The sequence below is a fragment of the Sphaeramia orbicularis genome, chromosome 19 (assembly GCF_902148855.1).
Source record: "Sphaeramia orbicularis chromosome 19, fSphaOr1.1, whole genome shotgun sequence".
Lineage (NCBI taxonomy): Eukaryota > Metazoa > Chordata > Actinopteri > Kurtiformes > Apogonidae > Sphaeramia > Sphaeramia orbicularis.
The window spans coordinates 8,704,767-8,723,110 of NC_043975.1; the positions used below are offsets into that span (position 1 = coordinate 8,704,767).

General features: G+C 36.7%; 1 protein-coding gene across 1 annotated transcript in view; it reads right to left on the reverse strand.

Moving 5' to 3' along the window:
* Positions 1-3,181: 3,181 nt before the first annotated feature.
* lhpp (phospholysine phosphohistidine inorganic pyrophosphate phosphatase) overlaps positions 3,182-18,344 on the reverse strand; it is a 100,117-nt gene continuing 84,954 nt past the window's right edge. The window contains exon 7 of the mRNA XM_030122690.1: positions 3,182-3,566. Within this exon, the coding sequence (XP_029978550.1) occupies positions 3,470-3,566 (97 nt within the window). The 3' untranslated portion in view covers positions 3,182-3,469. The remainder of the gene's footprint in view (positions 3,567-18,344) is intronic.

The following is an 18,344-nucleotide window of genomic DNA, read 5'->3' on the forward strand; positions in this document are numbered from 1 at the left end:
TTTTTTGCACAAACAAAGAAAAAAAATGTGAAGTTGTTAATTTAAGATTTTTTTGCTTAATTCAATATTTTTTGCTACATTTAAGATTTTTTTTGGCTTAACTACAGATTTTTTTTTACTTAAAGATTTTTTTTGCTTAATTCAAGATTTTTTTGCTAAATTTAAGATTTTTTTTGCTTAATTGAAGATTTTTTTTGGCTTAATTGAAGATTTTTTTTTTTTACTTAATTGAAGATTTTTTTTTTTTTTGCTTAATTCAACATTTTTTGCTAAATTTACTCTAACTTTTTTTTTTTTTTTTTTTTTAATGCTTTGTGGAGCAGCAGATGGGTGGGCGTTTCCATTTTGGGCAGCAACAAAAGGCTGTGACAGATACAGGATATGCAGAATTTGGATGGTATTTTAATGTTTTTACTCTCTTACTTACATAACCGCCCACCCTTCCCGTCGGACAACAACACTTAACGCAGGGGTGTCAAACGGATGGCCCTTGGACCAAAACCGGCCCCCCCTTAAGGTCCGATCCGGCCCGCAAGATAAATTTAACACCGACAACATTAACCCATAAAGACCCAAACATCCACCATCTGCTGATCTAAACAGTTTAATACCTGTTGATCCACTAATACTATTAATACATGTACATAATTGGTGTAAAATACAGTTTGTCGTCTTTTCATGGTCATCAGATATGACCCATTTGGACGTTCAGAGGCTCCGTAGTTACCATGGAAACACTGTTATCTTCTACAACATTGATTGACATTGAAATTACAGCGTCATTTATCATGTACGGACCTGATTGAGACCTAGACCCCTGAAAAATCTACTAAATACTCACGTGAAGGGGTGAATACTTCTTTAATCACTTATTTTACGTTATATATTTTAACCCATAAAAACCCGAACATCCACTGACGACCAAAACCATCTACTGATCTAAACTGTTTAATACCTGTTGATCCACTAATCCTATTAATACATGTAAATAATTGGTGTAAAATACAGTTTGTCATACGGGAAAATACCTGATTTATAGTGATAAAATACAAAATACAGAGGATAATATTATAAATAAATGGTGATAAAGACCCAAAGCATCTACTGATCTAAAAGGTTTAATAACTTTTTAACTAATAATTCTATCAATTCATGTAAATAATTGGTGTAAAATACAGTTTGTCGTCTTTTCATGGTCATCAGATATGACCCATTTGGACGTTCAGAGGCTCCGTAGTTACCATGGAAACGCAGTCAACTTCTACAACATTGATTCACCAGTAAAACCCATGGAGTTGGATCAATGACAGTGGATGGACACACTTGGTTTATGTTCAGCTAATGTTAGATTTGAGTGAAAAAAGTTGTTTTTCTGCAGTTTCCTCTGCTTTTAATAATAATAATATTCAACTTTAATCTGAGCTTTTATGAACATGTAGGAAAAAAACAAAAACTAATTAAAAAAAACTAGCAAACCTACTCTAAAAACTCATTAAAACTAACTGAATTAGAGAAAAAACTAATTCAAAACTAAATAAAACTAAACTATAATGAAAAATCCAAAACTATTATAACCTTGCATCAGATATGACCCATTTGGACGTTCAGAGGCTCCGTAGTTACCACGGAAACGCAGTCATCTTCTACAACACTGATTCACCAGTAAAACCCATGGAGTTGGATCAATGACAGTGGATGGAGACACTTGTTTTATGTTCAGTTAATGATAGATTTGAGTGAAAAAGTTGTTTTTCTGCAGTTTTCTCTGCTTTTAATACAATAATATACAACTTTAATCTGAGCTTTTGTGAACATTTACATGATCAGTGAATTAAATCCAGGAAAACACCCAATTTATACTGATAAAATACAAAATACAGAGGATAATATTGTAAAAAATGGTAATAAATCACTTAAGAAAGGTTAAATATAGAGAAAACTGACATAAAAGTAGCACTGGATCTTTATGGGTTAAACATCAATGGTGTTGAACTCCTTTTATTTCAGGGGCCTGATGTGATTAAGTAAAACCACAGCATAATAACTTATAAATAATGACATTTTGTTTTCTTGGTTTAATGTGATAAAAGCAAAATTACATTATGAAAATATTTACATTTTTCACAATAAAACGGAATAACCTGAACAAATAAGAACAGCCTGAAACTTCTAACGAACAAGTGGTTCCAGGCACAACAAACCCCGCCCCTCGCATGCATTGTATCTTATTTTGGCATTGATCCAAAGAAAAAAATTTGAAGTTGTTAATTCAAGATTTTTTTTGCTTAATTCAAGATTTTTTGCTAAATTTAAGATTTTTTCGTATAATTCAAGATTTTTTTGTCTTAATTGAAGATTTTTTTTTTTTACTAGATTGAAGATTTTTTTGGCTTAATTCAAAAATTTCCCTTAACCCTCCGGTATCCGGGTGCGTCTTTTAGGCACACTTTGCACTTCGTGTTAAAAAACTTCATATTATTTTTCACAATTTAAATAAGGTTAGAATTCAAAAGTTTTTCATTTTTGCATGATCTTTAAAATTCTGGCCACCAACTAAAATGTGCACATTGTAAACAAAAGAAAATTACAAGACTAGCATCTGTCTGCCAAGTGTACCTAAAACGCACTATTTCTTCCATTTGATATGTATGATTAGGACTGACCTGGATTTACAAAAATAAAATCAAATTACAGCAGAAAAATAAATCAATAAATACAATTTTATAGTTTGATTTATAGGTGTGCATTTTTGGCACACTTGGTGACAGATGCTAGTATTTTTGTACATTTGACCTAGCGCCAAAAATAATAATGCAAATTAACCAATGTTGGAATTAATCATTGACATATGCCAGGATGAAAAAAATCAAATAATATGTGATCCACTTTTTATGTAGTACATTGAAAAAATATATTTTTTTGTGTTTTTTGCATCCAAAAAAATGGTTTGTTTACATTACAAACATGGCATTTAAAGGGCTAAAAAATGTGACAATTATTGAGTATTTGGTATTTTTATTTACGGCTCAAGTTGATGAAATAGAAAAAAAGTGTAAAAGAATTAAAAACAAACTGTATGAAATTTTTTTGACATTATTCCACCAGTGTACCAAAACAGCACACTTGGTGCTTAGTAAGGGCCTTACTGGACGGGATACCGGAGGGTTAATTCAAGCTAAAATTTTTTTTTTTTTTTTGCTTAATTCAATTCCAGACTGTGGAATTTTTGACTTTGCCAAAACATCCCACGGGCCAGATTGGAACCTTTGGCGGGCCGCATTTGGCCCGCAGGCCGCATGTTTTAGACCCCTGTTGTATATTGTCCCTGTCCGATAAGAAATAAAGTAAAGTAACCCTGAACTAAAATGAGTCTACCACTCCTGATTTAGCACCTATTCTGACGTACTATCTGGACCCGGCCTGCATCAGCTGGGGTTAACATGAGACTGCGACTGTGTGCGTGGTGCCTTCACTGTCCCCTCTGATTCAGGATCGTGTCCACGGCTCGGGCCAGGTCATCCACGGTGCCGTCGGCTGTCACAGTTGGGTGTTTCTCGTCGCTGGGTCTGAGGGTGGAGATGCAAACACACACACACACACACACAAACACACACACATACACACAAATACACACACTTCAGGATAAGTCGTGCAGGAAGAAACAGGAACAAACAGCATAAGGGCTGGTAAACAACAGGGCTCAGCAGTTTGATGCTATCACACACACAAACAATGTAGAGTAGAAACTGGAACAGAGCAGCAGGAAGGCGGAGAGACGCAAAAACTAGACAACAAATGCACAAAATAACTCTAAACCAAAACTGTCAAACACAGTTTAGCTCAGGGGCCACATTCATTCTAATCTGATGTCAAGTGGTTCAGACCAGGTAAATAAATAACACCAAAAAAGGAAAATAACTTTACATCTATGCAAGGCAAGGCAAGTTTATTTATATAGGACATTTCAGCAACAAGGCAATTCAAGGTGCTTCACACAGGACACTGAAATACAACGACAAGGGAAAAAGAAACACATTTAAAATATTACAAAAGAAACATGTAAAAAGGTGATTAAAAATTACCGGCCAAATTAAAAGCTTTGGGAAATGTATCCAGATGCCATTTATTATCACCCAGTTCTGTGTATTTATTCTATTACAGAAATAGCCCATGTTTTGCTCATATTCCAATCAGATCTGTAAAAAAATTCAAATTCCAACTTGATATCATTGATACTGATTTATTGGATCAATCCACGTCCTATCTCTTATAATGGGAACATTTTTCAAAGTTGCACCAAATCCAGAATCAGATCCGGATCGAAATAATTTCACTACCTTGTGCTGACATCATCATACAGAAGCTGTATACCAAGTTTGAAGTCAATCAGAACTGGAGTTTGGGAGAAAAAGACGATGGAAATGTTTTCCCCATAAGAGCCCATGTGAAATTTTCCGTAAGTTCCCGGATCCAGAAGAAGATCCTGATCAGCATGTGGACATTATGTTTTGGTCATCTCCCCATCAGGGCTGAACTGTAGAAATTTACACTGGATATCATTTATATTTACTGAGTTATTGCATCGATCCACTTCCTAACTCTTATAATGGGGAAATTTTTCAAAGTTGCACCAAATCCAGAATCAGATCCGGATCCAAATAATTTCACTAACTTTTGTTGACGTCATCATAAAGAAGCTGTATACCAAGTTTGAAGTCAATCGGAATTGTAGTTTCAGAGAAGAAGACGATTGAAATTTTTGTAAGACAGACAACGCAAGCTACAAACTAGCAAACCTGCTCTAAAAACTAATTAAAACTAGAAAAGCACTCTGAGAGCGCAGACCTCCGCCAAGGCAGATCAGTGCCCCCCCCCGATCACCACCAAAATTTAATCATTTGTTCCTTGTGCCAGTATCAATATTTCCTGAAATTTTCATCCAAATCTGTCCATAACTTTTTGAAAGATCCGGATCAGTCTTTGTCATTTGATAGAACACCTCATTGTAAATCCCTGAGTCAAATTGCATGAGATTTGCACAATTCCCCCATATTGTGATTTCCACCATAAATATTAGTCCCATATTTATTTGACCTATATTTTAAGATTCCTTGACCATGAAAACATACCATTAGCAACTGGATTCATAATTATATCCTTATTAGTTCAGTAGTTATTCACGAAAATCACATTTCTCGTAATGGCGGTTTTCTTCTGGATCTAGCTCCTTAAGTATTAAAGCTACATGAAATCCGGTGGCATACTCCCGATGCGGAACTGACTGAGCTACACGATGGCGCTTGTCAGAAATTTCTACCTTTAATATTAAAGGCACAGTAGGCCAAAAAGTAAGGGCACCCCCATTTTTTGTAGAAATTGAGATAAAATCCGCCTTCTGGATCAGATCCGGATCAGCCTTTGAAATGTGATAGAGGACCCCATTGTCAATTCCTGAGTTCAATTTCATGAGTTTTGGTCTCTAATTAAGCGAGATATTGGGAAACAAAAATTTTGGCCCCATTTACCACAATGTTAACGAAAATTTCAAAGTGATCCAGAATCCAGGATTTTTTCCGGATCACCCCCAAAAGTTAATCATTTCTTCCTTATCCCATTTCCAAAAAAACCCTGAAAATTTCATCAAAATCTGTCCATAACTTTTTGAGTTATGTTGCACACTAACGGACAGACAAACAGACAAACAAACAAACAAACCCTGGCAAAAACATAACCTCCTTGGCGGAGGTAACTAACTGAACTAGAGAAAAAAAGAGTCAAAACAAAATAAAACTAAACTATAATGAAAAATCCAAAACTATTAGAACCTTGGCGTGTGTGTGTGTGTGTGTGTGTGTGTGTGCAGCTGTTTTCCACAGCTCCTGCAGTGCAGTGCATGTTTTGTGTTTCTATCACCAGCTGCCACATTGTATTTCACACTCTTTCAGGAGACTAAAACAGACCAACCAGGGACTTTAATTAGCACCGCAGAGTCCAAAAACAAGCTTTAAATAGAAACAAAAACTCATATTTATGTTACGCTTTCCTAACCTTTGTCCAATATTGTTTTTTTTCACACATCTTCCCACCGCTGAACTCGTATTATTACACAACGTGTTGAAATGTCGTCAGTTTTCTGGAACCGATTTACCGATTTGAACATATGATATTAACCCTTTCATGCATTAATTATGAGAAGCTTAATCAAGATTTCTTTTTCCTTGGTGTTTTTAATTCCTCTTTAGGCATGAAAAAACAAACAAACAATGTGATTGAATTTTTTTATGAACATATTTTTCATGGTGTTACAAAAATATCCACTCAGCTGGACACCATGTGTTTAATTTTAGAAGCAAAGACACATGTATTTACTGACATACTGCATAAAAACTATGAAATAAAAACATTAATACTGCTAATCTGATGTTTTCTCACATTTTAACATACCTGCAGGGAGATAATTTGCCAAAAAAAAAAAAAAACACAACCTTTTTGTAAAACTACCAGAAAATATCAGGTCTGCTGAGAGTCTGAGTTCTTTTAAGTCCAGGTTAAAGACTCACCTGTTCACTGCTGCCTTTGACTAAAAGGCTTTTGACTTTTTAAATTTTATATTCTCTTTGAAACTCTGCACTGCAACTTTTACTTTAATATGTGTGTGTTTTTATTTTTATTTTATTCTATTTTCTTTTCTTTTGATTTTATGTGTTGTTTTCTTACTTGCTGTTTTTAATCACCTTTTACATGTTTCTTTTATAATGTTTTAAATGTGTTTCTTTTTGTTTATTTTATTTCAATGTCCTTTGTGAAGCACCTTGAATTGCCTTGTTGCTGAAATGTGCTATACAAATAAACTTGCCTTGCCTTGTATAAAAATAAATAAATAAATAAAAAAAAAAGGTTATTTACAGTCCAATAACAATTAGAATTTTTTTTACACTTAAATATGTTTCTGCAGATCAGGTTTATCTAGAACAGCAAATTTACAGTAATGGTGTGAATTACAGTGTATGGGACGATGCATACGTGTCCACTGTGTTGGCTGATATGGAAATAAACCAACAAAATCCATAAATATACAAGAGAACAACACCTTTGAACAGCTGTCCACTGTAGTGACCACAATGCATGAAAGGGTTAATAACCAAGCTGATAAAAGAGAAGAAAAAGAGATTTGATCCTCGTTTTAACGTCTCATGACCCAAAAATATGACTTGTAATGTGGGGGTTGGGTGCACGAAACCTGTTTGCAATACGACCGGTATTGCAGGAAATGATTCCTGCCTGTGGCCACGAGACGGTTTATATGAGGGACAAAAAATAGGCCCATTCCCACCGCAGGAACTTTTGCAGGAACTTTCTATATTACCCTGAACTTTCAAAGTTCCTGGTGCGTTTCCACCGAAAATTACTCTGGTAACTGACCCTCCCCCGGCCCCGAATTTACCCCGAAGAAGTTCCTGGTTAGGAGGTAGTACTTTCCAGATTACCAGGAACTTTAAGGGGCGGGGCTGTGTGCTGCAGAAGGCTGAGCGGTGGACTAGACTGGCAGCATTTCCGCATTCTGTTCACCGCCAATATTTAACTCATTTAATTTCCACAAGCTTTGAATTTTGATAATTCGGAAAATGGACCAAAAGAGAAGCTACAGCAAGTGGATGGACGACGAGGAAATTCAGACGGACTTTGAATCGCCAACACGAAACGAGCGAGTAAAAGCTGTTCGGAGCCAAATATAAGACCCAAGTCTAACGAAATATGAGAAGAAGAAGAAGAAATTTATGCAGAATTAAAAGAAACTAAAGGACCACAACGGTTGCAGCGGATCTGACTGTCGAACAAACCAATGGTATATACAGGGTGGGGAAGCAAAATGTACAATATTTTGAGGCAGGGATTGAAAGACAGTGTATGACCAATTAGTTTATTGAAAGTCATGACAATTTATTTGCCACAAGAAAATGTACATAATAGAAAATGTTTTTATTCTATGTGTCCTCCTTCTTTCTCAATAACTGCCTTCACACGCTTCCTGAAACTTGCGCAAGTGTTCCTCAAATATTCGGGTGAAAACTTCTCCCATTCTTCTTTAATAGTATCTTTAATAAAGTCGACATTGCTGTGTGATGTTCTATTGGTAGCATGTTCTAAAACGCCCCAAATAGCAGAATCCAGAGGGTTTAGATCTGGGCTAGAAGGCGGCCATAAACATGATTCCCAAAAATTGCTAAAGTTGGATTTGTTGCTGTTGTCAACAAGTGTTTTGGTGTTCTTGTGTAAGATTTTAACTTCCAATCCTATTTTACTGCATTTCTAACGCTCTTGTTGTCTACCTCAAGTTCAATTGCCATTTTTCTCATGGATTTGGTTGGATCCTTTAGGATTTTGGATTTGAGAGCTTTAATAAAAGCTTTGGTACGCTTTTTGTTGCTTCCTCCACTTCCAGACTTTCTCGTAATAGTTTTGCTCATAGTCATTCTCTTCTTTCCATTATAAACAGTCTTTATGGACACTCCAACTATTTTTGAAATCTCCTTTGGTGTGACGAGTGCATTCAGCAAATCACACACTCTTTGACGTTTGCTTTCCTGATTACTCATATGGGCAAAAGTTTGTCAAAAGGTATGGATAATAGTGTTAGGTATGATTATGACATCAATATATGTTTGGTTTCAAAACAATTGACGTAGTGCCTGCTGAGAAAAAACAACTAAATGTTCATTGTAAATTTTGCTTCCCCACCCTGTATATCAGAAATATTCACTGTTTAGTTGGTTCCATGCTGTAACAGTAGTCAGAGGCATCAGCTGTTTAGTCCAAAGTGAAGTCCGGTTCACCTAATACTAACTGGTCAACAGTCTGACACTAAACCTAAATCACAGAACTGGATGGATTTGTCTTGTCCCGGTGAGCTGAACACTGATTTATTCTGTACGTTTGTGATTTCCACCTGAAATGGACCGGACAGACTCGCCTCTTTTTCTGAACCTGCGGCTCATTTGTGTCCTGGTCCATCGTCTACTGCTGTTTACAACGGCCCAGGTAAGAGATTGGACATGTCACATCACACTGGTAGGAATCTGTCATCATGTGTTCTGTTATTCATTTATGCATTTTTATTACTTTTCCTGTAGGAAAGTGAAAAAGGGACCGGGACCATGGAGTTCCACACCAGCTGTCCTGGACTAGCTGGACCAGACCCTGGTCCAAAAGCCTGAACTTTTCACACATGTTTGTTTCCCTTTTAATCTCAAGGCACCTTTGTTTTGTTTCGATTTTTAATAAATAAATAAAAAAATCTAACCTAATACTGTCTGTTCATTTACAGCGCATCAAAATATGAGTATAAGTACTTTTATCAGTAACATGCAGTCAAATTCAATGCAGGCATTTGAGTAAATCTGTCTGACTTTAGGGTTGAACCTGGACTAAATCTGTAAAACAACAGAAATGAAACAGAACCATCCATCACAGAAAGTTAGATGTGATTTATTTTAAGGAATGAGAAGTTGAAAATACACGTTCTGCCATTTTTAAATACAAATTAAGGATCTGTAATGATGGCTAACTTCATTTAAAATGTATTCCAGATGGATTAAGTGATTCAAAAACTAGTAAAATGTTAAACCCAAACTCTCCACTTAAAGTAGTGCGTCATTTTATTGAACTAGAGGTTAGTTTGTGAATGTACATGAACTGGACGACAGTTTCTTTTACTGTTACCTCATACATCATCAATCTGATTTGAATAAATTACCCTGAACTTTCAGGTGCGGTGGAAACGCAGTTACCAGGAACGTTTTTTACCCAAAAAAGTTCCTGGTAAATAAGTTCCTGGGCCTTTTGGTGGGAAAGGGCCTTATGACATAATTAGAAAGAAAAAAAAAAGTGCAAATAAACAAATAAATGCAGAAATACATGTGTAAATAACTAAATAAATACTTGAATAAATAAATAAATAAATGCACAAATACATAAATGAATAAATAGATAACTAGAAAAGCACTCGGACAGCGCAGACCTCTGCCAAGGCAGATCAGTGGCCCCCTGCCCGATGTTTGTCTGTCTGTCTGTGTGCAAGATAACTCAGTTACGGGCGGATTTGGATGAAAATTTCAGGAAATGTTGATACTGGCACAAGGAACAAATGATTAAATTTTGGTGATCGGGGGTGGGGGGGGCCACGGGGGCCCACTGATCTGCCTTGGCGGAGGTCTGCGCTCTCTTTCCTAGAAAAGCACTCGGAAATTTACTTTGAGCTCCAACAAAAATCTACATATTCAGTGCATTAAAAATAGGAAAATAGTGGAATTTGACAAAATAACAGTGGGCGTAGACATTTGTTTTATGATCAGTTAATGATTCAGTCACTTTTTCTACAGTCTTCTCTGTTTTGATACTGTTTACTCTGAGCTTTTATTTAATATCAGTGAATTAAATATTTGGAAAAAACATGATTTTCACTCAAAAATGCAAAATCCAGATGCTAATGTTATCATAAATTGTAATAAATCACTTAAGAAAGGTTAAATGGAAAGCGAAATCCACCAGTGAAACAGTTGCAGGCCTTTCAGGGTGACATCAGTCACTATTATTACTTCTTCGACATCAAATTGGAGTATGAACATATTTGTTGTTTTTATGCTCTTTTAATGGAATATTTTGCTGAAAAAGTCAGTTTTGGTTCAGTTTTCCCTGTTTTGTTATATAATGACCTTCAAATTTACTTTGAGCTCCAACAAAAATCTACATATTCAGTGCATTAAAAATAGGAAAATAGTGGAATTTGACAAAATAGCAGTGGGTGTAGACATTTGTTTTATGATCACTTAATGATTCAGTCACTTTTTCTTCAGTTTTCTCTGTTTTGATATAATAAGCTTCGGATTTACTCTGAGCTTTTATTAATATCCACATGATTAGTGAATTAAATAATGGAAAAAACAAGATTTTCCCTCAGAAATGCAAACTCCAGATGCTAATGTTATAATAAATCACATTAAGTCACTTAAGAAAGATTAAATGGAGAGAGAAATCCACCAGTGAAACAGCTGCAGGTCTATTATTAGTACTACTTTGCCCACATGTTGGAGTATGAACATATTTGTTGTTTTTATGTTCTTTTAATGATATATTTTGTGGAAAAAGTCAGTTTTCCCTGTTTTGTTATATAATGACCTACAAATGTACTTAGAGCTACAAAAATCTACATATTCAGTGCATTAAAAATAGGAAAATACTGGATTTTCACTATAAAATGAAGAATAGTGGAATTTGACAAAATAACAGTGGTTGTAGACATTTGTTTTATGACTAGTTAATGATTCAGTCACTTTTTCTACAGTTTACTCTGTTTTGATATAATAACCTTTGGATTTACTCTGAGCTTTAATTAATATCTACATCAGTGTTTTTCAGCCTTGGGGTCTGGACCCCACATGGGGTCGCATGGAATTTCTAGTAATTGATAAAAATAAAAACTTAAACATTAATTTTAGACGACATTTAGGGTATATAATGTATATTACTATGGACAGAGGGAGTTTGTCATGTCTTTTATGTATTGTCATTGTCTCTCTCGACTCACCATATTACATGATCAAAAACAAATTAATTTTAGCAAAAAAAAAAAGAAGTCTCCGTTTTGAATGTCTGGGGTCGCCAGAAATTTGTGATGTTAAAATGGGGTCATGAGCCAATAAAGGCTGGGAACTACTGATCTACATGACCAGTGAAATAACCTCCTAAGACCCACTGTCCACATTTATGGACTAGAGTTTCACAACTTCATACAAAAAAAAAAAAGAAAACATTCCACCTCAAAAGACATTCCATGAAAATGTTAAAAACCTCATCTGAAAAAACTATTGCATCATGATGTTTCCAATATAGGCACTTATTTAAAAAAAAACAAAAACAAAAAAGCTTGTACTTTGCTGACATGTCCTGGGTCTTAGGAGGATAAATACAGGAAAAAACATGATTTTCACTCAAAAATGCAAAATCCAGATGCTGATGTTAATATAAATCATAATAAACTTAAGAAAGGTTAAATGAAGAGCGAAATCCATCAGTGAAACAGTTGCAGGTCTTTCAGGGTGACATCGTTCACTATTATTACTACTTGGACGTCATGTTGGACTGATGGCTTTGGCTGGTGTTGGCTGTGATGATGAGAGTATTTTTACTGCCAGGACAGTTCAGTATGTGCTCATTAATAGCAAAACATATCATCAGAAGCCAGAAGGGAAAGGAAACAGGCCTAATCTACACGCTTTCCACCTGGTTTCCTAAATAGTAAAAAAACTATAGGGGGCTTTTCTGCCTGCCCCCACCTCCCCCCCACCTCCCTTCCCACTTGGCCTTGCCATTATACGTCCCTGGCTCCAGCGATGGATGCAGATATGGCTGTTTAATCAGCTGGTAGGGGAAATGTGATCCATTTGGCGTGGCACCAAGCCCCCGTCCGGGCACACAAGACCCCTTTTCCTCCCCGTCAGATCAAAAGACAAGAGACGCCCACTTCATTCAAATGCGGGACAGCCCGGGACTCATTTATGATGCCTGTAGATCCCCTCTGTGTGCTAGCGCTGTCCCCCCGGTCATGGTGTTGGAGCTCCAGATGGGCCGGCTTTGTGTGGCCCCCGGGCGTGCGGCACACACCGCCATTAATCCTGCCCTCTGAGAGCTCGCGAAGGACCACGACAAATATTTGTGAGCCGCCCAAGTGTAACGGCCGAAAGAAGAGGAAGGTGGGGTGGGGGGGGGATGAGGAGAGGTGTTGAATACTGAAGCGGCGGTGAATACGTGGAAGCTGTGCCATGTGTTTACGCACGTCTGTCAGCCGCCGGCGTTGGGTTATGTGAGCCGCTCCGCTAATGGTCGGGGTGTTATGTCTCCTGTGCTGGATTACTCCCGCACCCTTTTTTTTTTTTTTTTTTGCTGGAGGACTGATTGAGTTCACACGAGTACCGACGCAAGCGAAGATATCTGCAGATAGACACATCACCGCTCTAATGTTTCAAGAGGTGAAGTCGACGGCATCAACGGCGCTGTCTCGCTAGCCCGCCTCCGACCCCGACGCTCCCCTACGTCTCCGCCGTTAGATATGCATGCATGTGTATTCATTTTGCTGCTTTCCTCCCGTTGCCATGAATAATGAAGAAGTAACCAGGTCAATGTGACCATGCAAAATTCAGCACAATGCGGCTTGTGTTACCGATGAGGTAATGTGCGTGTCCTTCGTGGGTCGATGCAATATCAATACACGTGAACACAGATAGGTTCGAGTTCGGTCGCCGGGTCTGAGTGACGGCGCGCGGCCTTCGTGTAAGGGATGAGGTCAGCTGTGAGGTGGGAGGTGGACGACGGCCAGGAATGGAGTTGGACGCAGCTGCTGCCAGACAAGACAACTTCATCAGAAAGTTAAGGAGGAAATGACTCAGGGTTAGGATGAGCAGAAAAGAACGGAGCGGTGTCCAATTAGAGAACAACACTGGAAATCCAACAACTCATGTGGAGTGGAAAAGAATATCGCACTCCACAGGAAGCGTCCCGTGAAGATGACTAGAATCCATTCATAACTTTTCTAAACTTAACCCATAAAGACCCAGTGCTACTTTTATGCCAAATTTTCTCTCTATTTAACCCTTAAAGCACAGGTGTCAAACATGCGGCCCGGGGGCCAAATTAGGCCCGCCAAAGGGTCTAATCCGGTCCGCAGGATGAATTTGTGAAATGCAAAAATTACACTAAAGAAACTAGAAAAGCACTCTGAGAGCGCAGACCTCCGCCAAGGCAGATCAGTGCCCCCCCCCCCCCCCCCCCCGATCACCACCAAAATTTAATCATTTGTTCCTTGTGCCAGTATCAATATTTCCTGAAATTTTCATCCAAATCTGTCCATAACTTTTTGAAAGATCCGGATCAGTCTTTGCCATCTGATAGAACACCCCATTGTAAATCCCTGAGTCAAATTGCATGAGATTTGCACAATTCCCCCATATTGTGATTTCCACCATAAATATTAGTCCCATATTTATTTGACCTATATTTTAAGATTCCTTGACCATGAAAACATACCATTAGCAACTGGATTCATAATTATATCCTTATTAGTTCAGTAGTTATTCACGAAAATCACATTTCTCGTAATGGCGGTTTTCTTCTGGATCTAGCTCCTTAAGTATTAAAGCTACATGAAATCCGGTGGCATACTCCTGATGCGGAACTGACTGAGCTACACGATGGCGCTTGTCAGAAATTTCTACCTTTAATATTAAAGGCACAGTAGGCCAAAAAGTAAGGGCACCCCCATTTTTTGTAGAAACTGAGATAAAATCCGCCTTCTGGATCAGATCCGGATCAGCCTTTGAAATGTGATAGAGGACCCCATTGTCAATTCCTGAGTTCAATTTCATGAGTTTTGGTCAATAATTAAGCGAGATATTGGGAAACAAAAATTTTGGCCCCATTTACCACAATGTTAACGAAAATTTCAAAGTGATCCAGAATCCAGGATTTCTTCCGGACCACCCCCAAAAGTTAATAATTTCTTCCTTATCCCATTTCCAACAAACCCTGAAAATTTCATCAAAATCTGTCCATAACTTTTTGAGTTATGTTGCACACTAACGGACAGACAAACAAACAAACAAACAAACAAACCCTGGCAAAAACATAACGTCCTTGGCGGAGGTAATTATCAATCAATGTTCTGCCTGCAGACGTTTACACCCACAAAGGAGACACCGTCGAGGTCGTGCATTCTTGCCTTCTGGTGGCTAATGCTAGGTTTACTCACTGCAGATTCACCGGGTTTGTGTAAATCTGCAGGATCCAGAATGAGGTTTAAGATGAACGATTCCTGCTTTCGCCAAAGTGCAAGGATGTAAACTTTGGTCAGCATCTTGGAAGAGTCACAGTTGGCCTTTTTTTGTGCCTACATGAAGAATTCCAGACAAAAACATGACTGAAATATAGTTTTCTGCAGCAAAACTACAGGTTGAATACACTGGTTTACAAGGAAAATGCTTCCAGAATAAAAGTAAGGAAATTTTACCACATGAGAGTCACTGATAAAGAAAAATCAAGTCAAAAATGCTGGTTGGCTGAACTTTCCAAGATACAGCCTTGGGTCAAAATGTGACATTCAAGAATTAACGAGAGAATGGGTTTGACTCAAAAGGAATATTTGTCTCAGAGCTACAAGATCTACTTCAAAACACTGTCTGCACATTAGAATACATTCACTTTACAGGTTCTATTTAGTGGAAGATTTATAAAACTATTATATAAATGGACATAAACCAGTATATATGTGTAATAACAATTAATCATATACCTTGAAAACATCAGCAAACCGGCACTTTTGTCATTTATTTTCCAATTAATCTTATTAAAATACGTAACATTTAGCACATTTAATCTCTGAAGCAAACCATTTCTAAAAAATTGTAGACCAGTGATATAAATGAAAGTCCATAAATGACTTCCTACCAGTGCTCAATAGGACCTATATTGATATCTGGGAATTTTATCCAGAATTTTTATATGTTTTAGTTAGTTTTGTAAGCACACAATACAGTTTCATTTAGTTATCGTTTTTTTCTTTTAATTATAGGTTTTATTTATTTCAGTTAACGAAAATGTTTTTTCAATTCCAGTTTTCGTCATTTCGTTAGTTTTTGTTAACGATAATAACCTTGGACAGAACACTCCAGAATAAGCCAACCAAAAAAAGAAAAAAAACTGAAAAAACAAACATACAACATAATGTTGTTCTTTGATTGTGGCTCCTTAACAATACTTTATGTCCAAAATGGAGGAGGAAGAAGCCGAGTTTATATTGTCTTACCCCAATTTTACATATCTAATATAAACAGGGTGGGGAAGCAAAATTTACAATGAACATTTAGTTGTTTTTTCTCAGCAGGCACTACGTCAATTGTTTTGAAACCAAACATATATTGATGTCATAATCATACCTAACACTATTATCCATACCTTTTCACAAACTTTTGCTCATATGAGTAATCAGGAAAGCAAACGTCAAAGAGTGTGTGATTTGCTGAATGCACTCGTCACACCAAAGGAGATTTCAAAAATAGTTGGAGTGTCCATAAAGACTGTTTATAATGGAAAGAAGAGAATGACTATGAGCAAAACTATTACGAGAAAGTCTGGAAGTGGAGGAAGCGACAAAAAACGTACGAAAGCTTTGATTGAAGCTCTCAAATCCAAAATCCTAAAGGATCCAACCAAATCCATGAGAAAAATGGCAATTGAACTTGAGGTAGACAACAAGAGCGTTAGAAATGCAGTAAAATATGATTTGAAGATTTAAATTCTCATGACTTTCAATAAACTAATTGGTCATACACTGTCTTTCAATCCCTGCCTCAAAATATTGTAAATTTTGCTTCCCCACCCTGTACATGAAAATGTTTACATTACCAAACTATACTTTTACAAAAAATGTGAATACCCTGAACAAATATGAACAAACGGAAAAGTCTGAAGAAAAGTAAATGCAATTTTATCAATATTCTGCCTGTTACTAAATGTTTTGTGCGATTGTAATGCACATGTGTAAATGATAACCTGATAAACCGTGGCAGAATATTGTTAAAATTGCACTTAAGACAATTCAAGTTGTTCATGTTATTCAGATTTTTAAGGAAACTTTGTACATGTAAACCTGATCAGAATATAATTTGACTTTTTTCACTGTTATTTTACTGGTCTGGACCACTGGAGATCAACTTGGGCTGAATGTGGAACTGAACTAAAATGAGTTTGACACCCCTGCTTTAAAGTGATTTATCACTATGTATTACAATATTATCCTCTGTATTTTTGCATTTGTCAGTGTAAACCAGCTATTTCAAGGCCAAGGTCAAGATAAACCTTATTATCCCCGAGGGGCAATTTGTTCTTCAGCCAGCAGTTTCACACGGACAACAAACCAACAAGAAATACAATAAATAATCCATTAAATACAATAGCACCAACACTACAAAGAATTATTCAGCAGAACAATGGCTGCCGGAACCAAAGAATTCCTCATCCTATTGGTCCTACATTTAGGAATACTGTATCTGGGACCTGACGGAAGCAACCTGAACACATCATAAAGGGGATGACTTTATTTTCCCCTATATTAATTTACTGATTGTGTAGATGTTCATGAAAACTAAATTTAAGGTTATTATTTTCCAACAGAAAAAACTGAAAAAAAAAAAAAAAACCCTGACTTTTTCAGCAAAAATATCAATGACTGAACATAAAAACAATCTTAAAATGATTTATCACCATTTATTTATAATGTTATCCTCTGTATTTTGTATTTCATCAGAGTAAATCAGATACTTTGACGTTAACTAAAACCAGTGGCGGCTGCTCGTCTTTCAGACAGGGGAAGCTCATTGTCGGCTTACATAAAAAAAAATTGTCAAGTTATTTAAACATAAATTCGGCCCTCCGTTCCATTTGCATTGTCTGCCATCATGTGCACCTTACTAGATAGCTAGTTCACTCCGACCTAGCCAACAGTATGATTGATTTAACTCTCTACGAAATGATATTAAACTTGGGCAAACTTGGGGTAGGGACTTATGTTAAGAAAGGCAGTAAAAATGTACACATTCTATGATGCATCCACGTTATGCTGTTGAAAATCCACAAATAAAATTATAAAAATTAAAAAAACATGTTTTCTTTTTTTTCACAATTTTTTTCTCATTTCAAAATACATTTCCCTGAAAAGTAATTACCTACCCAAAAATATAAGTTTGGTGTAGATTATTGTGATTTCGTTTTTTCTGACCAGATGCTAACCTTCCCTTGACTTCGCCCTGGAACGATGGGTAAAACTAGGTCAAAGGACGAGGTCAAAAAATATAACTTTATGCCAAAAAAGAAAACTAGCGGGTGCTCGGAAATAGAATCCAGGTACATTTTGATCTTAATCTTTGTGCGACTGTCTATAGATGGGTATATTTATGTGTCTTGTAATTCTTTGTAAATCTCCTTCAATTAAATAAAAGTCTTTTAAATTTAAAACTAGGTCAAGAATATTTACGTTTTTCCAGGTCGGTTCTTGCTTTTGCTCTCTTTTCAAGCAAACAAACAAACAAACAAAAAAACCCCCACGTCAGTCAACAAGTGATGAACAGATATAAGCGTGTCTAATCCCCTTCGAGTGCGGTGACATGACAGTGGATTAAACATTCGTGTCAGGTGCACTTGAGTACATGAGTATCAAGTTTATACTGGACACGCAATATAAGATTATAGTGGCTTACAGTGTCATATGGGACGATATATAACATGATCCTTGGCTCTAT